The following is a 25,299-nucleotide window of genomic DNA, read 5'->3' as shown; positions in this document are numbered from 1 at the left end:
TTTGTAAAAACTCTAAGCCAGTGGCAACCAGGAGGTTACATGCAGCTTCCTGGCTTAGCTTATGTGCCTCGATCAGCGTGGTCGCTCTGAGGGAGGCTATAACGATGAGAGTCAGCCACATGGTGTTGAATGAAGCTGACTTTGTCTTGGACGATCATCTCCATGGTGTTCAGAATGACTGTGTTCTGTTCATCCGGGAGCCAGACACGTTGCCAGAAGTAGCGACAGCAAGTGAGGAGGGCATATTCTGGCCACTGCTGGCCCAGTCTATATATCGTCTGGGATATTTCTCCTCGAGTGTTGTCATCATCATCGACCAGTCTCTTTAACAGAGCCATCAAGAAAGTGTCAATTTTTCTACCTGGTTCTTGCGCCATTCTTGGGGTCTCGGTGGATTTGTCTGCAATTTGTAATATCACTACAGCAGGGGTATAAGGATAGAAGAAAAGACCATTTGACGCATTGAATTTAGCTCCAGAAAACCAGCTCCCCCAGTCTAGCAACCAACTGTATGGTGAACTCCTCCAATATTCTGAATTCATCCCCTTACCTGGTGGATCATTCCAAATGTTGATCACCCTTTGAGTTAGAAATGCACTTTTCATTCATTTTAATGAGGTCTCTTTTTCTTCACTTGGCATGACAGGACTCAGTGAAATATTCTGGGTTCACCTTCTCTGTGCTGATGATTGGCTTTCTTTTCTATCAATGTTTTGTATCGATTACAAAGTGTGGAGTCTGGTGTGTGACAGACGTGTGCGAGACCCAAGGTTTCTTTCTGTGTAGTGGTGGACCTCTCATGAGATGACATGTTGGGTGAGGTGGGGTAATGGTGGAGGTGGGGTGCTGTGATTGAAGGTGTTGATGTCGTACAGCAAGTCGTTTCTGAATGAAGTGAGATTGAATTTGTGTGGGTGTGAGATTGGAGATGATGAGTGATGGGGAATGTGGTGTGTCTGAGAGTACGGGGAGTGGCGTGTGAGATTGGAGATGGTGAGTGATGGGGAATGTGGTGTGTCTGAGAGTACGGGAGTGGCGTGTGAGATTGGAGGTAGTGAGTGATGGGGTGTGTGGTGTGTCTGAGATCGGAGGCAGCGAGGGATGGGGAATGTGGTGTGTCTGAGTATATGGGTATGATGATGTATGAAATCGAGATGGTGAGCGATGCCGTAGGCCGTGTGTCTGAGAGGATGAATGTGGTATGAGTGTGGTGTGAGAGATCGGAGATGGTGAGTGATAAAATCATAGAATGATACAGCACAGGAGGCCATTTTGCCCATTGGAGCCTGTGCCTCTTTGGTAGAGCTTTCCAATTAATCCCACTCCCCTAGCTCTGTCCCCAGAGCCCGGTAATTTTTTCCAGTCAAGTATTTATCCAATTCCCTTTTGAAAGTTACTATTGAATCTGCTTCCTCCACCCTTTCAGGCAGTATATTCCAGATCATAACAACTCGCTGCGTAAAAAAGTGTTTCCCCAAGTCGCCTCTGTGTCCTCTGGTTGCCGACCCTCCTGCCACTGGAAACAGTTTCTCCTCATTTACTCAAAATCATTCTGAACACCTCTATCAAATATCCTCTTAACCTTCTCTGCTCTAAGAGAACCCCAGCTTCTCCACATAACTGAAGTCCCTCATCCCTGGTATCATTCTAGTAAATCTCCTCTGCTCCCTCTCCAAGGTCTTGACATCCTTCCTAAAGTCTGGTGCCCAGAATTGAACACAATACTCCAGCTGAGGCCTAACCAGTGTTTTATAAATAACTTCCTTGCTTTTATGCTCTATTCCTTTATTAATAAAGCCAAGGATCCCATATTCCTTTAACAGCCTTCTCAACTTGTCCTGCCAGCTTCAATGATTTGTGTACGTACACCCCCAGGTCTCTCTCTGTTCCTTTGCCCCCTTTAAAATTGTACCCTTTAGTTCATATTGCCTCTCCTCATTCTTCCTACTAAAACTTATCACTTCACGCTTCTCTCTGTTAAATTTCATCTGCCATGTGTCTGCCCATTTTACCAGTCTATGTCATCCTGAAGTCTGTTACTATCCTCCTCATTATTTACTAAATTTCCGACTTTTGAATTATCTGCAGACTTTGCAATTATGCTCTGTATACCCAAACGCAGGTCATTAATACATATCAAAAAAAGCAGTGATCCTAATACCGACCACTGTATACTTCGCTCGAGTTTGAAAAACAACCGTTCACCACTATTCTGTTTTCTGTCCTTTAGCCAATTTTGTATCCATGCTGCCACTGTCCATTTAATCATACGGCCTTTAATTTTGCTAACAAGTCTATGATGCGACATTTAGTCCAACGCCTTTTGAAAGTTCATATACACTAGATCAACCCTCTCCGTTACTTCATCAAGGAACTCGATCAAGTTAGTCAAACACAATTTGCCTTTAACAAAAATCCGTGCTGACTTTCATTTATTAACCCATACTTTTTCAAATGGCAATTAATTTTGCCCCGGATTATTGTCTCTAAACATTTCTCCACCACCAATGTTAGGCTGACTGGCATGTCGTTGCTGGGTTCATCCCTCTCCCCTTTTTTAAACAGGGGTGTAACATTTGCTCTTTATTTTCTAATTTTTAATCCAATTCCTTCCCTCGCTCCGCCTTCTACCCTGAATTCTAATGGATATTCCGTTAATTAGGGCTCATTTTATAGGAACCTTCCATTACTGTACCCGCTGCCCTGTACACCACCTCTCTGGTTTCTTTCAATAATATCTTATAGAAGGCTTCTGACACATGGAATTAAGGGGCTGATTCTCCCTGCATGCTAATGATAGAAAATAAGAGACGATTAACACTGGGCCACTGACCCATTTACATTACTCCAGGATTACGTGGGCCTTCCACAAAGGAGTGAACCTGGACCTCAGTCTGCAAGCGTTCCCATGGAAATGAGGCAGCAGGGAGGCATTCCTGGCTCTTTACAATTATGAAGGTGTTCGTTAGGGTAGACATAGAGAAGATGGCCTAGAAATCGGATAAGGCCCGAAAACAGGCAAAGCGTGATGTGCCCACGTCCATTCAAAGTGGGCAAAGCCACATGCGCATTTCTCCTCTTTCGCTCTGTTCAGAGAGAACACAGTCAAGTCCTTTTGCCTGGAGTCCAGAGCCTCTGTGATCTCCCAGATGCAGCGATGAATGGTGAACTGGGAGATATTAGTTATGTCTCCTGCTCCAGATAGGGAGGATCTGGTGGCGGAAAAATTGAGGGGCCACGCTGACCTTGAGGGCCACTGGCAGTGCCATTGTCGCCCTGCTGAGGTTCCAGGAAGTGGCAGAGTTCTGTGACCACCTCCTTGGTGAAGCGGAGCCTCCAAATACACTGCTCCTGGCTTCAGTGCAGATAGGAGAAGTGCTTTCGGAAGAACCCACATGGGCAAGGCCTCCTGCTGAGAGCCCTCCTGCCCCCCCTCCTCCTCCCTCTGCGAGCAGCTTGTCCTCTGCTCCATCTCCCTGTTGTACTCCAGCGCGAGGGGGACTGCAAGTAGAGCCCCCATGACTGCGAGCCATGACTGCGAGCAAGTGGTGTGAGCAGAACCCTTTAAATGAGCCCAAGGCGTTCTCCACTTGCACCAACACTCCCTGCCACCTCACCAACTTGAAATAACTGCAGAAAGCTCCAAACAATTGCACAAGCTTACACAGAGCCAGTAAAAATCAAAAAGCACGTCAGCTGCAGTTTGCTGCTGATCCCTTTAAACAGCGCTGCTGGGGGGCCTTCCTGCTGCTAAGCCCGTGTTCAGCCGCTCACGATTTGGAGAGGGTCTTGAATGGAGTGGCGATGTCCAAAATGGCAAGTCGTGCGTCAAATCGACCTCGCCCACTTAGTGACATCACCATCTGCCTCATTATAATTTCTCTAGTGAGCTCAGGCAACGGCCGCGTTGCCGATCGGCCCAAATGGCAGCCGACGTGGGACCCGTCGAAAGTGGGCGGAAGGAAGGTGGCCACCATTTTTTCTCCGAAACCAGTCTTATCAGCCGACGCTAAGTTGCCGAATTTCAGGTCATTCAGGTTTAGGGCTTGCTCTCAAGGTTTAGTGTATTGGTATGGGTAGAGGAAACTTTAGTTGGGGTTGGGGTCAGAGTCAGGATCAGTGCTTACAGTTAGGGTTTGTGGGTTAGAATTAGGGTGTTAAGGGCGGGGCATTACGTTTAGTGTAGCCATTAGGGTTTTTGTTTATCAGTGTTCGGGTCAACATTTGGATTCTAGTTTGGGCCAGTGTTGAGGTCCAGAGGTTTAGTTCTGTGATGTTCCAGTTAGGGGCATCCTTTTAAAAAAATCTAATCCTAGTTCAAGGGGTGAAATTCAACTTCTGCTCAAGACAGGCGTTAAGTTTGTGCAGCAGTCACGCTGCCCGCCCAAAGCTGGTGTCGGGAGGCCCAAACCAAATCTGGCTTTGGACCTCTTCAACTCCCTAAGGCAGTCGAAAACCAGTCAAGGGGACCATGTTGACCATGCTTATCATACCTGGTATTTCAACTACCTTTTGTAAGATGTGATCTCCACCCCGCCAGGAACTGGCAGTTCTAACTTAAAGGTTTTTAAAGAGTAGTTCACAGAAATCACAGAAACCTCACAGTACAGATAGAGGCCATTTCGGCCCATCGAGCCTGCACCGACACATATCCCTCCCAATCCCCGTAACCCCTACACCAACACATATCCCACCCTATCCCCGTAACCCCACATACTTAATCCCCCTAACACTAAGGGTCAATTTTTATCATAGCCAATCAACCTAACCTGCACATCTTTGGACTGTGGGAGGAAACCGGAGCACCCGGAGAAAACCCACGCAAACACGGGGAGAATGTGCAAACTCCACACAGTCACCCGAGGCCAGATTCGAACCCGGGTCCCTGGCGCTGTGAGGCAACAGTGCTAACCACTATTGTGGCAGTTTGATTGAAATCTTCTAGCTTTGTACACATGCAGTGGAAATAGATTAGCTGGAGCTTTACAAGCGCCGACGGGTATGTATTGCATGGCAGCTCGCTGGGTGTAGGAATGTGTATGTCGCGTGTGGGAATGCGCATGTGCGTGTGTAGGAATGCGCATGTGCGAGTGTAGGAATGCTGACCCCGTATTCTGAGACTGTGACCCCTGGTTCTAGACTCCCCAGCCAGGGGAAACATCCTCCCTGCATCTACCCTGTCAAGCCCTGTAAGAATTTTGTATGTTTCAATGAGATCACCTCTCATTCTTCTAAACTTGAGAGAATATAGGCCTAGTCTACTCAATCTCTCCTCATAGGACAATCCCCCATCCCAGGAACCAGTCTGGTGAACCTTCATTGCACTCCCTCTATGTCAAGTATATCCTTCCTTAAGTAAGGAGACCAAAACTGTACACAATACTCCAGGTGTGGTCTCACCAGGGCCCTATATAATTGCAGCAAGACGTCCTTATTCTTATACTCAAATCCTCTTGTAATAAAGACCAACATACCATTTGCTTTCCTAATTGCCTGCTGTACCTGCATGTTAACTTTCAGTGATTCGTGTACAAGGACACCCAAGTCCCTCTGAACACCAACATTTCCCTATCTCTCACCATTTAAAAAATACTCTACTTCTCTATTTTTCCCTACCAAAGTGGATAACTTCACATTTCTCCATATCATATTCCGTTTGCCATGTTCTTGCCCACTCACTTAGCCTGTCTACATCCTTGAAGCCTCCTTGCATCCTCCTCACAACTTACATTCCCACCCAGCTTTGTATCATCAGCAAACTTGGATATATTACATTTGGTCCCCTCATCCAAATCATTGATGTAGATTGTGAATAGCTGAGGCCGAAGCACTGATCCTTGCGGTACCCCACTAGTTACAGCCTGCCAACCTGAAAATGACCTGTTTATTCCTACTCTGTTTTCTGTCTATTAACCAATTCTCAGTCCATGCTAATATATTACCCCCAATCCCATGAGCCCTAATTTTGTTTAATAACCTCTTGTGTGGCACCTTATCAAATGCCTTCTGAAAATCCAAATACACCACATCCACTGGTTCCCCCTTATCTATTCTGCTAGTTACAACCTCAAAAAACTCTTAACAGATTTGTCAAACACTATTTCCCTTTCATAAATCAGTGCTGACTCTGCCCAATCCTATTATTATTTTCTAAGTGCCCTGTTACCACATCTTTAATAATAGATTCTAGCATTTTCCCTACTGCCGATGTCAGGCTAACTGGTCTGTAGTTCAGTTTTTTCTCTCCCTCCTTTCTTAAATAGTGGGGCTACATTTGCCACCTTCCAATCCGCGGGAACCGTTCTAGAATCTATGGAATTTTGGAAAATGACAACCAATGGATCCACTATCTCTATAGCCACCTCTTTCAAAACCCTAGGGTGTAGGCCATCAGGTCCAGGGGATTTATCGGCTTTCAGTCCCATTAATTTCTCCAGTATGCGTATGAGCGTGCAGAGGAATGCGTAGGAGCGTGCAGAGGAATGCGTAGGAGCGTGCAGAGGAATGCGTATGAGAATCTGTTCCTTTAAAGTATATCGTTGCTAGTTTGTGTCTCTTGAGCCAATTTAAATACTGTTGTATTGAGGAAGTTGATGCTTTGCCTATGCAGTGCAGCTTTGAATTTGATGTATGGGTTAGGTTGTTGAATGTGTTAACCAATTGTCGTAGCTTGTTGCCAAGTATGAGGAAGCTGTCGAGGTGTTGCTTCGATTAGATTACTCCAGGCCATGAACCTGAACACCCACGCAGCAATAGTGAGCATGTGGGAGGAAGAGATTCCATTAGTTAATGATTTGGAGTAAAATTAGTAAATTCCACCCCAGCAAGAATGAGAGGAGAAACTGTGGGGTCGATTTTCAGTGTGCCGTGAGGCGGGCTTTTAGGTGTGCGGGGGGGCAAAAATCCCGAACTCGGGGGTCCCGACACCATCCCGCCTCCACGTAAGTTTCAAAGGAGGCGGGTACCCGCCCCGCACTGGGACCCGAGGCGGGAAGGGATTAGTGCCAATTGACTGCCTGTTAACAGGTAGTTAACAGGCAGTTTTTAGCCCAATCCCTATTTTGAAGGTTGTCGTGTGGGATTCCCGACGGCTCCAAACCACGCCAGGTTAGAGCAGGCGGGCCGTCGGGTTGAAGGACTTGGAGGGGTCACGATGTCGGTGTTCAGGTGAGTGATGGGTGCATGAGTGCAAAGGTAAGTGTGTTTGGTGTGTCTAAAGTGTGTAAAGAAGTTTAAATTACCTGTACTTACCGTAACAGCCTTTCTTCCTCTAGGTTTCGGGAGTCCATCACTCAGCCGGCACTGAAAGCAAAATGGCTGCGAGCTGTCAAAAGTGACAGCCTGCAGCTTTCAGTGCCGGTGAGAGTTCTAACTGAGTCTGCGTAGAAGGACTCAGGTTAGAAGTAAGACTGTCAGTGTTTGACAGCTTCAAACAGCTGTGAAACACTGATATTTCATCTGTCAAGACCTCTTGACAGATGAAATTTCAGTCTGTGACGTCACCTGTTGCCGGGTGGCCCTTAATTGGCCAAGGGAAAATCGTGTGGATTGGCCGGACGTCGATGTAGGCGGGACTAAAACCCGAAAGTTGCAGTCCTGCCTCCTTCATGAAAATCGACCCGTGTATCCAGAATTTGAACATTAAGCTCGTTTGCGGAGTTCCAGTTTTTTTTGCAATCTATTTTAATTTTATAGAATCCCATCCTTGTAAATAGTGGTTGGTGCAGAACGCAAGAAATGAGAACCGTTGCAATAATGGGAATCAGTTATTATTGCTCCCTTTATTGTACTCATGCTTCCATACACACAATATAGAAGGACATGTCTAGGGCAGGTTCTAAAGTTCATGGACATCACTGGTAAAAATGAACAGAGCGTGCTGTGTAAAGTGCCGTGAAATGTGCTACAGTACATCATCTAAAGTGTAATATTTTAAGAGGTGTGAGGAGTAAACACTACTACGAAGTCAAAAGTTGCACTGAAATATCAGGCCCAGTAAAATCCAACAAGGCAGTGGAGACAGTCGTGACATCAGCCACCACGAAGACCATCAGCACTCATCTGAAATTGACCCAGCTGGTGGTGAATGTGACGCCAGGCATCTGGGAGAGGGGAAACAGGCGGACATCTTCCTTGTGCAAATGGCACCCACGTAATCCAGTTTCTGGAAAGCATTACAATAGCTCAACAGCCAAGAACATCATGTGTTCCTCGCAACATATCAAAACACCAGGGCTCGTGGGCACTGTAAGGAATACTGTATCTGTAAAATACCTACTCCTTACATAAGGTCCTTTATACAAACAGGTCAAATGGTTTGTATACCAACTGACAATTGCAGCATTTACCCCAACTCTTTAGTGCAGTGTAACTGTAGCTGATAGAATGGGCCTCACAGTAAGTTACAGAGCAGCTGGACACACACACGGTGTTCCAACAGCCCTATGAATGAACAAGGTAATGGAAAACAAATCACTAACAAAGAATCTAGCAACTGGTCATGTAAACACTCTGAAGTACTTCACCTGCAAATGGAAGAGATTCAAAGTTGAAAAGATTGTTCTGGAGCTTATTGGTCAGATTCTCTCTCAGTGGTGACTAAGAAGAAAGCTTCCACTATTAAGCTGTCGATTGTGCATTAGGTCCTAGGAACAGATGCATGTGATGGCCACATGCATTAAGAAGCATCTGAAAAGCACAGTCAAACACAGAATTATATATTTATAAAGTGCTACTCAATATCCCTGCCAGTTGCCCTGAAATGTGCATATCCAAAGCTCCGAATAAAGTACCTTCACTTTGGTACTGTTTTTCTGTTATCACTGCTGTTGTCTTGATGTGTGATGTCAATGATTTTTTTCCCATCTGGTTTCATGTTGCTCAGAATTGTCCTCATTACAAAATTGCACTGTTATATTATTCCACTACAATATCTAAGGCTTTGGCATGGGCCTATTTCTTCATCATTTCATTGCTTGTCCATCAGAAAATGATCATGTCACCTCAGTGATTAACTTCACACATGGTGCAGCCTTCGGCAGGAATGAAGAGGTGTCTACGGACATATTCTCGAGTCCTGTGCTCCCCGTTCTCAAAGGGCGTCAGTGGTAACCTTCACTCCAAGGAATGCTTCGGGTAAATGTTAAAACCACTGCTGGCACCAACCACAGGCCCAGGGCGAGAACGAAGATGAGGCAGGACAAAGATGCTATCATGTGACCTTCTACTTCAATGCTGGCTAGTTTAGAAAGAGGGGAAATTTCCAGAAGAAGTGCCACCAATTTTACACGTCAAAGAGAATCATTAGCCCTTAATATCTGCGATGCTGGTGCTGCTGGCAGTGCAGTGTTCAGTGCAGCTTGATGAGGAGCTCAGGGTACTTGAAGCACTGGCTGACTCTGGATTGGAAAAGAAAGAGGGTGAAAGACAAATTAATAATGTTCCAAGTGTCAAAAGATGAGTTAACCCTTCAAATGTCGATGAACAGGAAACAAAGCCTTTCTTACTCCGATACTGAGAACTGAACATTCTTGCCAGCACTGAACATCAGGGAGACTTTCTGATTGTTTACACCTGATTAACTGGCATAAGGAACAGTAACTAACTGGAAAAATATAAAGCGATTCATTATGCCACAGTTCTATGCATTAATTGTCCCATCCAATTTTCCATTCTGGTTTTGTACAGGTGCCAGAATCGTGGGCCAGACTGCAGTTAATGATATTAGGAAGGGTGGATCAATACACTAATGGGATGGACAGAGTGAAAGGTCAGGACAGTAATGGGGTAGGGGTTAGCACACTAATGTGGTGGGAAGTATACTAAAGGGGTGGGGACAGCACACCAATGTAGGGGGCAACATGCTAATGCAGTGACAACATGCCAATGGAGGCAGCAGCACGCAAAAACCCGAACAGAGGGCACTATAATAATCATCGGTGGGATCAGACACCAATGGTCGGTTGAGTATTAATAATGCAGCCCCTCAACTAATGGCCAAACTGAGGCCTCTCATTTGTTTTCTTACCTGAGCTACTTATCGACTGGGAAGAGCTGGAATCCCCGAGCAGTGTCTGCAGGTTTGTAGCGGAGATCCAGCCCTCTTTATTTGTGTTAAGATTTCTGACAAGCCTGAGAGCAAAATAAAATTTGCATGAGCATCGCCCCAATTCCTTATATAGCAGCGAGGCAACAGGCACGCTGATTACTGGCACAGTAATCATTAAAAGCAGCAAAGCAGGTTAACAAAGCCATAAAGTGCAAACAAATCACTGGGGGTCATTTCTAGAGGAATAGAATTCAAAAGCAGAGCAGTTATATTAAACTTGTATCGAACCTTGGTTAGACCAAACTTGGAGTACTGTGTGCAGTTCTGGTCTCCATATTACAAAAAAGGATATAGAGGCACTAGAGAAGGTGCAAAAAAAGATTTACAAGGGTCATATCAGAATTCTCTACCCCAAAGGGCTGTGGATGCCGAGTCATTGAGTATATTTAAGGCTGAGAGAGATAGATTTTTGGACTCAAGGGGATTCAAGGGTTATGGGGATTGGGCGGGAAAGTGGAGTTGAGGTCGATGATCAGCCGTGATCTTACTGAATAGCAGAGCAGGCTCGAAGGGCCGTATGGCCTACTCCTGCCCAGTCGACCCTGCAAAGTCCACCTCACCATCTGGGGACTTGTGCCAAAATTGGGAGAGCTGTCCCACAGACTAGTCATACTCATACAGCCTGACATAGTCATACTCACAGAATCATACCTTTCAGCCAATGTCCCAGACTCCTCCATCACCATCCCTGGGTATGTCCTGTCCCACCAGCAGGACAGACCCACCAGGGTGACGGCACAGTGGTATACAGTCGGGAAGAAGTGGCCCTGGGAGTTCTCAACATTGATTCCGGACCCCATGAAGTCTCATGGCTTCAGGTCAAGCATGGACAAGGAAACCACCTGCTGATTACCACCTACCACCCTCCCTCAGCTGATGAATCAGTACTCCTCCATTTTAAACACCACTTGGAAGAAGCACTGAGAGTAGCAAGGGCACAAAATGTACTCTGGGTGAAGGACTTCAATGTCCATCACCAAGAGTGGCTCGGTAGCACTACTACTGACCGAGCTGACTGATCCTGAAGGACATAGCTGCCAGTCTGGGCCTGCGACAGGTGGTGAGAGAACCAACACGAGGGAAAAACCTACTTGACCTCGTCCTCACCAATCTACCTGTCGCAGATGCATCTGTCCATGGCAACATTTGTAGCAGTGACCACTGCAAAGTCCTTGTGGAGACGAAGTCCCGTCTTCACACTGAGGACAACCTCCATTGTGTTGTGTGGCACTACCACCGTGCTAAATGGGATAGATTCAGAACAGATCTAGCAGCTCAAAACTGGGCATCCATGAGGCGCTGTGGGCCATCAGCAGCAGCAGAATTGTATTCCACCACAATCTGTAACCTCATGGCCCAGCATATCCCTCACTCTACCATTACCATCAAGCCAGGGGACCAACCCTGGTTCAAAAGGAGTGTAGAAGAGCATGCCAGGAGCAGCACCAGGCATACCTAAAAATGAGGTGCCAACCTGGGGAAGCTGCAACAAAGGACTACATGTATGCTAAAAAGCGGAAGCAGCATGCTATAGACAGAGCTAAGCGATCCCACAATCAAAGGATCAGATCATAGCTCTGCAGTCCTGCCACATCCAGTCGTGAATGGTGGTGGACAATTAAACAACTAACAGGAGGAGGAGGCTCCATGAATATCCCCATCCTCAATGATGGTGGAGCCCAGCATGCAAGTGCAAAAGACAAGGCTGAAGCATTTGCAACCATCTTCAGCCAGAAGTGCCAAGTGGATGATCCATATCGGCCTCCTCCTGAGGTCCCCACCACCACAGAAGCCAGTCTTCAGCCAATTCGATTCACTCCATGTGTGGCTGAGCGCACTGGATACAGCAAAGGCTGTGGGCCCTGACAACATCCCGGCTGTGTTCCAGAACTAGCTGCGCCTCTAGCCAAGCTGTTCCGGTACAGCTATAACATTGGCATCTATCTGACAGCCCCTCAACTAATAGCCAAGTTCCGCACCCATGAGGACGGCCTCAACCGGGATCTTGGGTTCATGTCACGCTACATGTAACCCCACCTGACGCAGGGTCATCCAGACTCAAGTCGACATTGGCTTGTTCTCTCTACACAGATGCGGCCGGACCTGCTGTGATTTCCAGCAAAAAAAAAAGTTTTTTGTCTGTTTTTTTGTTTTTCATACAGACCCCAGCATCTGCAATATTTGACCCCTCGTGACCCCACCTCATTGTTCTTTGATGTAATGTTTTCCTGACTGACCAATTTGGACACCATTCACACCTTTGATTGCTGTGATTATCTCTCTGCCGAGAGGCGATAAATGGCAGTTGGCAAGATTACCTGTAAACATCTGACATTATTCTCTGACTATATAAGCTGTGTCTTTATGCATTTCTCCACTTCACCTGACGAAGGAGCAGCGCTCTGAAAGCTTGTGATTTCAAATAAAGCTGTTGGACTATAACCTGGTGTTGTGTGACTTCTTACATTTGTTCACAAAAAGCAGGACAAATTCAATCAGGCCAATTATCACCCCATCAGTCTACTCTCAGTCATCAGCAAAGTGATGGAAAGTATCGTCGACAGTGCTATCAAGCGGCACTTACTCATCAATAACCTGCTCACCGATGCCCAGTTTGGGTTCCTCCAGGACCACTTGGCTCCAGACCTCATTACAGCCTTAGTCCAAACATGGACGAAAGAGCTGAACTCCAGAGGTGAGGTGAGAGTGACTGCCCTTGGCATCAAGGCAGCATTTGACCGAGTCTGGCATCAAAGAGCCCGAGTAAAATGGAGTCAATGGGAATCGGGGGGGGGGAAACTTTCCACTAGCTGGAGTCATACATAGCACAAAGGAAGATGGTTGTGGTGGTTGGAGGTCAATCATTACAGCCCCAGGACATCACTGCAGAAGTTCCTCAGGGCAGTGTCCTGGGCCCAACCATCTTCAGCTGCTTCGTCAATGACCTTCCCACTATCATAAGGTCAAAAATGGGGATGTTCGCTGATGACTGCACAGTGTTCAGGTCCAGTCACAACTCCTCAGATAATGAAACAGTCCATGCCCGCATTCAGCAAGACCTGGACGACATTCAGGCTTGGCCTTATAAGTGGCAGGTAACATTCGTGCCACACAAGTGCCAGGCAATGACTATCTCCAACAAGTGAGAGTCTAACCACCGCCCCTTGACACTCAACGGCATTACCATCGCCGAATCCCCCACCATCAATATTCTGGGGGTCACCATTGGCCAGAAACTTAAATGGACCAGCCACATAAATACTGTGGCAACAAGAGCAGGTCAGAGGCTAGGTATCTTGCAGCAAGTGTCACACCCCCTGACTCCCCAAAGCCTTTCCACCATCTACAAGGCACAAGTAAGGAGTGTGATGGAATACTCTCCACTTGCCTGGATGAGTGCAGCTCCAACAACACTCAAGAAGCTCAACACCATCCAAGACAAAGCAGCCCGCTTGATTGGTTCCCCATCCACCACCTTAAACATTCACTCCCTCCACCACCGGCGTACCGTGGCTGCGGTGTGTACCATCTACAAGATGCACTGCAGCAACTCGCCAAGGCTTCTTCGGCAGCACCTCCCAAACCCGCGACCTCTACCACCTAGAAAGACAAGGGCAGCAGGCGCATGGGAACACCACCACCTCCAAGTTCCCCTCCAAGTCACACACCATCTTGACTTGGAAGTATATCACCGATCCTTCATCATCGCTGGGTCAAAATTCTGGAACTCCCTCCCTCACAGCACTGTGGGAGCACCTTCACCACACGGGACTGCAGCGGTTCAAGAAGGCGGCTCACCACCACCTTCTCAAGGGCAACTAGGGATGGGCAATAAATGAACGAATAAAAATAAAAATTCTTATGTTCAGAACTGAGAGGATACAACTATGAGGAAAGACTGAACAGGCTGGGGCTCTTTTCTCTAGAAAAGAGAAAGCTGAAAGGTGACCTGATAGAGGTCTTTAAAATTATGAAGGAGTTTGATAGGGTAGCTTTAGAGAAAATGTTTCCACTTGTGGGCAATCCAAAACTAGGGGTCATCAATATAAGATCGTCACTAAATAAATCCAATAGGAAATTCAGGAGAAACTTCTTCAGAAAGTGAGGAGAATGTAGATCTCGCTACCACATGGAGTAGTTGAGGCAAATAGCATAGATGGATTTAAGGGGAAGCTAGATAAGCACAAGAGGGAGAAGGAATAGAAGGATATGGTGACAGGGTGAGATGAAGTAGGGTGGGAGGAGGCTCGTGTGGAGCATAAATACTGACATAGACCTATTGGGGTGAATGGCCCGTTTCTGTGCTGTAATTTCATATCATTCGATATAATTTTATTTAATTCTGTGTAGTGTAACTTATCCATTAAATCTGTCTATTTATGCTTTGTTGATATACATATTGGCCTCGAATTTCCTCAGAAACTTCTGGTGCCTGCGTAGTGTAAATTTTCTGGGAGTGCGGCGAGTTAAAGCAACATATGCCAGGTCACAGCCTGCGCTGCCACGTTTTAGTGGGGCCTATTTGGGGCAGAACCTCCGTCTGCCTCAGACATGATCCCATGGCAGCATGGCCGGGGGAAGAAATACCCAGGCTGGAAATTTCTTTGAATTTCTCCAGATGGTCAGTAAACAAGGAGAAACGGGGTATCCTGAATGTGGAGCTTAACTGGGGTCCAGGCCCAGTGTATGTGGAGCTTAACTGGGGTCCAGGCCCAGTGTATGTGGAGCTTAACTGGGGTCCAGGCCCAGTGTATATGGAGCTTAACTGGGGTCCAGGCCCAGTGTATGTGGAGCTTAACTGGGGTTCCAAGTCTAGGCCCTCAAAGTAGTCTGCCTGCCAGGAGTCAACTAACCCTTTAAAAATAGCAGTTGGGTTTGGAGCTGCTGCAGACCCATTGAGTGGCCATCTACTGCTAATTCTTCCTCCCAGCTCGAGCGGGCACTCAGGATATGGTATAGTGGTGGGGGCATCTGCCAGCGGGCAGATACTTGGAACTTTCACTGGGATCGATGCCCTGCAGATTTTTGGACACATTACTGTGTTTATAGCATCCGGCCCTGACATAAAGGGGGGAATTTTAACCCCATAAAACAGTTGGGTTTGGGTTGAGTGGGAAGTAAAAGTGCAAATCCGAATCTCAAACCGAACCCAACATACCTCGAACCCACCCACTTCTGGTTTTAACAGAGGCGGGACGGGACGGGGAGCGGGGAGAAAGGGCAACCAACCCGCTCCAAGGAGGTGGTCGCAAATTTAAATATTTTAATAAGGCTGCATGCCCCAGATTGTTTCCCTGTTCCACCTTTGACGCTAACTGGCCGGATTTCCCGGGCCTTGGGAAACCTGGCAGCTAAAGGAAGGCGAGGACTGCTGCGTGGAAGAGCTAAGTGCTTTTCCAGCACTGCTTGTGGGCCAGGAGGAGCAGGAGAGCTTCCCCCCAATCCTCAATGATCGGAACATAGAAATATAGAAACATAGAAGATAGGAGCAGGAGTAGGCCATTCGGCCCCTCGAGCCTGCTCCGGCATTCAATGCGATCATGGCTGATCATCCAAATTCAGTACCCGATCCCCGCTTTCTCCCCATACCCCTTGAACCCTTTAGCCTTAAGGAATATAACCAACTCCTTCTTGAATATATTTAATGTATTGGCCTCTACTGCCTTCTGTGGTAGAGAATTCCACAGGTTCACCACTCCCTGGGTGAAGAAATTCCTCCTCATCTCTTTCCTAAATGGCTTACCCCTTATCCTTAGACTGTGACCCCTGGTTCTGGACTCCCCGACCATCGGGAACATCCTTCCTGCATCTAGTCTCTCCAGTCCTGTCAGAATTTTATAAGTTTCAATGAGATCCCCTCTCATTCTTCTAAACTCCAGCAAGTACAAGCCCAATCAACCCAATCTCTCCTCATACGTCATTCCTGCCATCCCAGGTATCAGCCTGGTGAATCTTCGCTGCACTCCTTCCATGGCAAGAACATCCTTCCTCAGATAAGGCGACCAAAACTGCACACAATACTCCAGATGTGGTCTCACCAAGGCCCTGTACAACTGCAGCAAGACATCCTTGTTCCTGTACTCAAACCCTCTCGCTACGAAGGCCAACATGTCATTTGCCTTCTTAACTGCCTGCTGCACCTGCATGCTAACCTTCAGCGACTGGTGCACAAGGACACCCAGGTCTCGTTGCGCTTCCCCTTCTCCCAATCTATTGCCATTCAGATAATAATCTGCCTTCCTGTTTTTGCCACCAAAGTGGATAACCTCGCATTTATCCATGTTATATTGCATCTGCCATGCTTTTGCCCAATCACCCAACCTGTCCAAATCATTCTGGAGTTTCTCAGCATCCTCCTCACAGCACACACACCCACCCAGCTTTGTACCGTCTGCAAATTTGGAGATATTACATCTAGTTCCCTTGTCTAGATCATTTATATTGTGAATAGCTGGGGCCCAGGGACCGATCCCCCTGCGGTACTTCACTAGTCACTGCTTGCCACTCGGAAAAAGACCCGTTTATTCCAACTCTTAGCTTTCTGTCTGCCAACCAGTTCTCTATCCAAGTCAATACCTTGTCCCCAATCCCATGTGCCTTAACGTTACACACTAATCTCTTATGCGGGACTTTATCAAAAGCCTTCTGAAAGTCCAAATACACCACATCCACTGGTTCTCCCTTATCTATTTTACCAGTTACATCCTCAAAAAATTCCAGTAGATTAGTCAAGCACGATTTACCTTTTGTGAATCCATGTTGACTTTGTCCGATCCTGTCACTGTTTTCCAAGTGCTCTGTTATTACATCTTTTATAATGGACTCTAGCATTTTCCCCACTACTGATGTCAGGTTTACCGGTCTGTAATTCCCCATTTTCTCTCTACCACCTTTTTTGAATTGTGGGGTAACATTAGCTACCCTCCAATCCATGGGTACTGTTCCAGATTCCATTGAATGCTGGAAGATGATCAGCAAAGCATCAACTATTTCTAGGGCCACTTCCTTAAGTACCCTAGGATGTAGATTATCCGGCCCTGGGGATTTATCGGCCTTCAATCCCATCAATTTCCCTAACACCATTTCCCTACAAATACTGATTTATTTCAGTTCCTCCCTTTCATCAGACCCTATGTTCCCCGACATCTCTGGGAGGTTATTTGTGTCCTCCTTTGTGAAGACAGAACCAAAGTATGTATTTAATTGGTCTGCCATTTCTTTGTTCCCCATTATAAATTCCCCTGATTCTGACTGCAAGGGACCTACGCTTGACTTCACCAATCTTTTTCTCTTCACATATCTATAAAAGCTTTTACAGTCAGTTTTTATGTCCCCTGAAAGCTTACTCTCATATTCTATTTTCCCTTTCTTAATTAATCCCTTTGTCCTCCTTTGTTGAATCCTAAACTGCTCCCAATCCTCAGGTTTATTGCTTTTCTGGCCAATTTATATGTCCTCTCTTTGGATCTTATGCTATCCCTAATTTCCCTTGTTAATCACGGTTGAACCCCCACTGCAATCCGATGCCCTCCATGGGCCCCCCACAATCCTCTCACCATCTCCCCCGATCTCTCCGGGCCCTGGTGATCTTTTCCCCACCTCCTTGACCTTTCCGGTCCCCCATCAATGATCCCCCCGACCCTGATCTCTCTGGGCCCCCCCATCGATGTCCCTCCGACTCCTGATCTCTCTGCCCCCTCCCCCCAATCGATGTCCTGCCTGATCCCTGATCTCTCCAGGCCCACCCCAATTGATGTCTTCTCTGATCCCTGATCTCCCCCTCCCTCCTTCACGCTCTCTGGCTATGGTCCAGTGCCACAGGCCTACCTATCCAACAGCCAGCGAGCCTCTCAATTTGGCTGGCTTTGGCAGGGAAACTGATTTTTAAAATAGTGATCAGGTCCTGCCGTTAAATTCAGCAAAACCAACTGCAAACTTGTGTCCCCCTGCTCCCTCCTCGTTAATATCGGGCCAAACACTCTCAGCACAGAATATATCAAAAAGATTCACCATCACCAAACAATGTGAAGAAAAATGCGGCATTATCTAGTGTCTTTGTGCAATGTTATGTTTAAATTCAGGATCAGAGTAAATTTTTTGTGGATATCGTTTGAAATTGGTTTGAATTAAAAGACTTGGAACTATGTTATTGATAACAGACTTCCTGAACTAACAGAACATCGGTACCCTGTAATTTGCACTATTGTAAACCATGCAGCAGAATATAATGCACCAAGACTGTAGACATACCATTGTCCCTCCTGGCCCTCATGGACCAGTTGTAACAGATCACCAGTGTGTGCAGTCAGCTCGTCTCCACCTGACTCCCCGTAATCTGCTACTGCGGTGTACTTTCCAGGGAACTGGAATGAGAAGAAAATTGGGGCGGAGTTATAACTCGTCACTGTTGGTGAGTGCAACAATCAGACTTTCCTTATGACAGCTCTTACTGGAGCATGGAATGGGGAGTGGTTGAGGTAAAGATCATTGGATCCTTGAAGGAAAAATTGAATATGTATTTGAAACAGAGAAGGATGTAGGTGTATGGAGAGAGCGAGACAGTGGGATTGGCGTTAATAAGCCAGCACGGACATGGTGGCCCAAATGGCCACCTGTGCTGTAATCTTCTACTTTCTTTAGGGAATCATGTAACCACATCCAGGTTATGTCAAAGTAGGCAACATGCAACAAGAGACCAAAATACAAAACCTTTCAACCACAAAACATTTCAAGCTTGTGGTATTATTGTACCAAGTGAAGCAGCTGCTATTGAAGAGAGGCGAGGCTTGCTGGTGATTTGCCCACAATACAACAGTGACTACACTTCAAAGACAATTCACTGGCTGTGTCGCACTGTGGGATGTCCTGAACTGTGCTGCATAACCGGAGGTTTAATCAGAGAAACCAGTACAGGTCGGTGAAAAAAGGAAACAGGAATTTAAACAAAATAAAGACAATCAAATTGATTTAGTTTCTAAGTACTGAAAACTGAAGACTCTAGAGACTGTTGAGTAGGTTCAAGGTGCATCTGGATGCAGTTTGGGGAGTTATTTAATGAAATCGCAGAACAATTATCCTATAGCTCCAGGCATTTCCTCAACAATAAAACCAACACACAATATTAGAAAAAATATCAAAATAAACACTAATTCATGAAACAACTTCACCAAACATAAATTTATTCAGTGAACCAATCGAATATCTTGAAAGGGTTTTTTTTTATCCCGGAGTATACAGGAACTGAAACAGGGATTGTGGGAATATAAGGAACTAAAAACAGGGAAGGTGGGAATATAAAGAACTTAACGCTTTAAAAAGAAACGATTTGTAAACGATGTTTTTCGAGAGCCCAAGTTCTCCATTACATTTATAATATACTAGAAACTGTTTTCAGCCCCATCAATAAGGTTCATCCCAATCACTCCCAATTTATCTGAACAAGTTCTTGCCACAGGTATACAACGTCAAATTTATTTTCCAAGGATGTTCCTGCTTGTCTGAACCAGATGCTAGTTTCCTGGCCTGAGTGTCCTGCCCCCTGCACCCCCCAGTCACTTAACATTACAGTATTACAAATAGACCACCCTTTGTCCTTTGTCTCTGGTTTACTCTCTTTTGATCTGAAATCCGTAGCACTTCAAGTGAACAAATGTCACACTTGCAGATAATTTACTTCTTTCTCACCGCTCCCAGCAGCCCGTGCAGTGTGCTGTAAAAGTGGGAAACTAACCAACACGCTCACCCGCACCTCCACAAAACATTCCTGCTAAATTTCTATGGGACATTTTACAAGTGCAGCAAAACAATGACAACTAAGAATGTTGCTGATTGTTGGAGATCCTCCATTTCCTGATCTGGGGTTGCTCCAGCTGTGGGACAGCTAATGGCCTTGATTAACTCAAAGCGCTGCTACTGACCAGACAAGGGAGCCAATAACACAGTGCACTGAAGCGCATGGGGTGCCCGCTACCCAGAGAATCAGAAGGGGAAGCCTGAAGCCTACAATGCACCTAAGACACTCAGCACACCTCAATACGGGCAATACATGCAAAGAGGTTTGGAACTATACTCAGAGGAAGCACTCACCCCATAATTGCAGATAGAGCTTGTACCTACCAACTTTCTACTAGATTCCTCCTCACAATCTGATGAATTGAGTTGGTCATCAGCACTGGACCATCCATCATTGTTTTCTTCTGGTATATCAAGGGAATGTGACATTTTGGTCCAACCTGAGTGTAAACACATCTACTAACTACAGGATTCCAAAGCATTGTTTGAGGCCACAAAATGGTACATGGTTAAAAGCTGCAAACTGAAAAAAAGTTCAACAATCTCATTTAATATAGAATTTAAAAAATTTAAGATTTTAAAATTAATTCTGGGGATGTGGGCATTGCTGGCAAGCCCAACATTTATTGCCCATCCCTAGTGGCCCTCGAGAATCCTACAGCACAAAAGGAGGCTATTCGGCCCATCATGCTTGTGCCAGCTCTTTGAAGAGCAATCCAATTAGTCCCACTCCCCTGCTCTTTCCCCAAAGCCCTGCAGACTTTCCCCCATCAAGTATTTATCCAATTCCCTTTTGAAAGTTACTACTGAATTTGCTTCCACCGCCCTTTCAGGCAATGCATTCCAGATCATAACTCGCTGCGTAAGAAAAAAATTCTCATCTCCCCCTGGCTTTTTGCCAATCATCTTAAATCTGTGTCCTCGGTTACCAACCCTCCTGCCAGTGGAAACAGTATCAGCCTATCTACTCTAGTAAAACCCCTCATAATTTTTAGACACCTCTATTAAATCACCCCTCAACCTTCCCTGCTCTAAAGAGAACAATTCCAGCTTCTCTAATCTCTCCACATAACTGGTAGCGTTCTGGTAAATCTCCTCTGCACTCTCTCCAGGGTCTTGACATTCTTCCTAAAGTGTGGGGCCCAGAATTGACAGAATATACCAGCTGAGGCCTAACCTGGGATTTATAAAGGTTTATTATAATTTCCTTGCTTTTGTACTCTATTCCTCTATGAATAAAGACAAGGATCAGAGCCTTATCAACTTGTCCTGCCACGTACAAAGATTTGTGTATGTGAAAACCCAGGTCTCTCTGTTCCTGCACCCCCTTTAAGATTGCACATTTCAGGATTTCCTGACCATTATTCCGCAGAAAGGATTGGGAAAGAGTTACTCCTAAATTTTGGGGTTTAAAGTAAAGTTTATTCACACAAAATTTTAAAAAAGGCACAGAGACAATAGGTGGTTGCATGCTTTGCCTGCCTTGGAAATTGATAAACACCTCACCCCCATTTTGTTGGGAAGTCTCTATCCTTTCTAGCACAGAATGATGATAAAAAGAGACAGAAACAGGTCACACCGTACCCCTTCCTACCATCATATATCACACCGTACCCCTTCCTTCCATCATATATCACACCGTACCCTTCCTACCATCATATATCACACCGTACCCCTTCCTTCCATCATATATCACACCGTACCCCTTCCTACCATCATATATCACACCGTACCCCTTCCTTCCATCATATATCACACTGTACCCCTTCCTACCATCATATATCACACCGTACCCCTTCCTACCATCATATATCACACCGTACCCCTTCCTTCCATCATATATCACACCGTACCCTTCCTACCATCATATATCACACCGTACCCCTTCCTTCCATCATATATCACACCGTACCCCTTCCTACCATCATATATCACACTGTACCCCTTCCTTCCATCATATATCACACTGTACCCCTTCCTACCATCATATATCACACCGTACCCCTTCCTACCATCATATATCACACCGTACCCCTTCCTTCCATCATATATCACACCGTACACCTTCCTTCCATCATATATCACACCGTACCCCTTCCTTCCATCATATATCACACCGTACCCCTTCCTACCATCATATATCACACCGTACCCCTTCCTTCCATCATATATCACACCGTACCCCTTCCTTCCATCATATATCACACCGTACCCCTTCCTTCCATCATATATCACACCGTACCCCCCGACCAGTTCGGGGGAGAGCAGCAGCGGAGGAGGAGCCCGGCTTAAAAACCGGCACGAAGGCAGAGGCCCGACCAGTTCGGGGGAGAGCAGCAGCGGAGGAGGAGCCCGGCTTAAAAACTGGCGCGAAGGCAGAGGCCCGACCAGTTCGGGGGAGAGCAGCAGCGGAGGAGGAGCCCGGCTTAAAAACTGGCGCGAAGGCAGAGGCACACCAAATCAACAGCAGAAGAGAGAGGTAAAAAGTAATCAGAGTGTGACATCACCAGGGAGCAGGTAAGTGATTGGTTGGTGAGTATTTCTCTCTTTTCAATACAAGCTTGACTTCTGTGGTGTTAAATTTCTAGGGTCTCTGGTGTAGTGGGGACAGTTGGTAAATAAAGCACCCTAGAGTATACCTGTAACTGGGGTATTGAATAAATTTTTAAATTAATTAAAGGAGTAAGTCATGGCAGGAGAGTTCAGACCCGTGTTCTGCTCCTCTTGCTCCATGTGGGAAGTCAGGGACGCTGCCAAGTGTCCCTGACGACCATGTGTGCGGGAAATGCATCCAGCTGCAGCTACTTGTAGACCGCATTGCGGCGCTCGAGCTGCGGGTGGATGAATTTTGGAGCATGCGCGATGCTGAGAGGGTCGTGGATAGCACGTTTAGCGAGTTGTTCATGCCTCAGGGTAGGGCTGCACAGGGGGTGACCATCAGGCGGAGCAACAGAGGCAGGCAGGAAGTGCAGGGAACCCCTGTGGACATCCCCCTTTCAAACAAGTATACCAAGTTGGATACTGTTGAGGGGGATGACTCACCAGGGGAAGGCAGTAGCAGCCAGCTTCCTGGCACCAGGGACGCTTCTGCTGCTCAGAAAGGGAGGAAAAAGAGTGGGAGAGCAATAGTGGTAGGGGATTCTATCGTAAGGGGAACAGATAGGCGTTTCTGTGGCCACAAACGTGACTCCAGGATGGTTTGTTGCCGGCCAGGGTCTGGGATGTCACTGAGCGGCTACAGGGCATTCTTAAGGGGGAGGGTGAGCAGGCAGAGGTCGTGGTCCACATTGGGACCAACGACATAGGAAGGAAGGGGGATGAGGTCCTGCATCAAGAATTTAGGGAGCTAGGTAACAGATTAAAGAGCAGAACCTCAAAGGTTGTAATCTCTGGATTACTCCCAGTGCCACGTGCTAGTAAGTATAGGAATGGGAGGATAGAGCAGATGAATGCGTGGCTAAAGAGTTGGTGTAGGGGGGAGGGTTTTACTTTCCTGGATCACTGGGCCTGCTTCTGGGAAAGGTGGGACTTGTACAAGTCGGACGGGTTGCACCTGAACCAGAGCGGGACAAATATCCTTGCGGGGAGGTTTGCTAGCACTGTTGGGGGGGGTTTAAACTAACTTGGCAGGGGGATGGGATACAGAGGGGAGCTGAAATAGGGGGGGGATGTGCTGCCAATTATAGAGAAAAAAACAAGTCAGCTTGGTAGACAGGGCAAATATATAAGGGCAAGGCTGGATGGCATCTATTTTAATGCAAGGAGTCTTGCAAATAAGGTGGATGAACTGAAGGTGTTGATAAACACATGGGAGTATGATATTGTTGCTATCACGGAGACATGGTTGAGGGAGGGGCAAGACTGGCAGCTCAATATTCCGGGGTACAGAATCTTCAGGCGAGACAGAGGGGGAGGTATAAGAGGAGGGGGTGTCGCAATATTAATTAAGGAGTCAATTACTGCAGTAAGGAGGGATGATATATTAGCAGGGTCCTCTAATGAGGCCATATGGGTGGAGCTTAAAAACAAAAAGGGGGCAAGCACTTTGCTGGGAGTGTACTATAGGCCTCCAAACAGTCAGGGGGAGATAGAGGAACAGATATGTAGGCAAATCTCAGAAATGTGCAAATAATAGGGTAATAATAATGGGGGATTTCAACTTCCCCAATATTAACTGGGATAGTCAGAGTGTGAAAGGCTCAGAGGGTGTAGAATTCTTAAAGTGCATCCAGGAGAGCTTTTTGAGCCAGCATGTAGAAAGTCCTACAAGAGAGGGGGCGGTACTGGACCTAATTCTAGGGAATGTGGCCGGCCAAGTGGAAAAAGTGCTAGTAGGTGAGCACTTTGGTGATAGTGACCATAATATGGTAAGATTTAAGGTGGTCATGGAAAAGGACAGGGATGGGCCGCATCGGAGCAATGGGAGGCTTTCAGAAGGGAGATTGAGATCATACAATGTCAACATGTTCCCGTAAAGGTCAAGAGTGGTTCCAAAAACCACAGGGAACCGTGGATGTCAGGGGATATACGAGAATGGATTAGGAAAAAAAGGAGGGCTTTTGGTAGATACAAAAGGCTAAAGACGGAGGAAGCCCTAGAGGAGTACAAAAAGTGCAGGGGGATACTTAAAAAAGAAATTAGGAGATCAAGGAGGGGCCATGAAATAACACTGGCGAGCAAAATAAAGGAAAATCCGAAGATGTTTTATAAGTATATTAAGGGTAAGAGGATAACTAGGGAAAAAATAGGGCCCATTAGGGACAAAAGTGGCAATCTGTGTGTGGAGCCGGAAGATGTAGGAGGGGTTCTAAATGAATTTTTTGCATCTGTTTTCACTATGGAGAAGGACAATGTAGACATAGAAATAGGGCGGGGGGACTGTGATATGCTCGAACATATTAACATCGGGAGGGAGGAGGTATTGGCGGTTTTAGCTGGCCTAAAAATGGATAAATCCCCAGGCCCGGATGAAATGTATCCCAGGCTGCTGTGTGAGGCAAAGGAGGAGCAGCGCTCCGAAAGCTTGTGATTTCAAATAAAGCTGTTGGACTATAACCTGGTGTTGTGCGACTTCTTACACATATATTCAGGACCTCTCTGGCCACAGGGGATGTGCCAGAGGACTGGAGAACCGCTAATGTAGTACCATTATTCAAGAAGGGTAGTAGGGAAAAACCGGGGAACTACAGGCCAGTGAGCCTAACATCAGTGGTAGGAAAATTATTGGAAAAAATCCTGAGGGACAAAATTTGTCTCCACTTGGAGAGGCAAGGATTAATCAGGGATAGTCAACATGGCTTTGTCAAGGGAAGATCATGTCTGACTAATTTGATTGAATTTTTTGAGGGGGTGACTAGGTGTGTGGATGAGGGTAACGCAGTGGATGTGGTATACATGGA

General features: G+C 46.4%; 1 protein-coding gene across 5 annotated transcripts in view; it reads right to left on the bottom strand.

Moving 5' to 3' along the window:
- Nucleotides 1-7,761: 7,761 nt before the first annotated feature.
- The window catches only part of mcf2la (mcf.2 cell line derived transforming sequence-like a), a 581,983-nt gene continuing 564,445 nt past the window's right edge, over nt 7,762-25,299 (bottom strand). For 4 of the 5 annotated variants that reach the window (XM_086006132.1, XM_086006130.1, XM_086006131.1 and 1 more), the window contains 4 exons: nt 20,225-20,340; nt 18,359-18,471; nt 10,028-10,131; nt 7,762-9,398 (listed from right to left, as the gene is read on the bottom strand). In XM_086006132.1, coding sequence (XP_085862258.1) covers nt 9,304-9,398; nt 10,028-10,131; nt 18,359-18,471; nt 20,225-20,340 — 428 coding nt within the window. In that variant the 3' untranslated portion in view covers nt 7,762-9,303. The remainder of the gene's footprint in view (nt 9,399-10,027; nt 10,132-18,358; nt 18,472-20,224; nt 20,341-25,299) is intronic. The other variant, XR_015080758.1, reaches the window with a different exon arrangement.

The sequence above is a fragment of the Somniosus microcephalus genome, chromosome 14 (genome assembly GCF_052327205.1).
Source record: "Somniosus microcephalus isolate GS21.2 chromosome 14, FLI_Smic_1.0, whole genome shotgun sequence".
Classification (NCBI taxonomy): domain Eukaryota; kingdom Metazoa; phylum Chordata; class Chondrichthyes; order Squaliformes; family Somniosidae; genus Somniosus; species Somniosus microcephalus.
The sequence above is the reverse complement of the archived record's forward strand: the minus strand, read 5'-3'. Positions and strand labels throughout refer to the sequence as shown.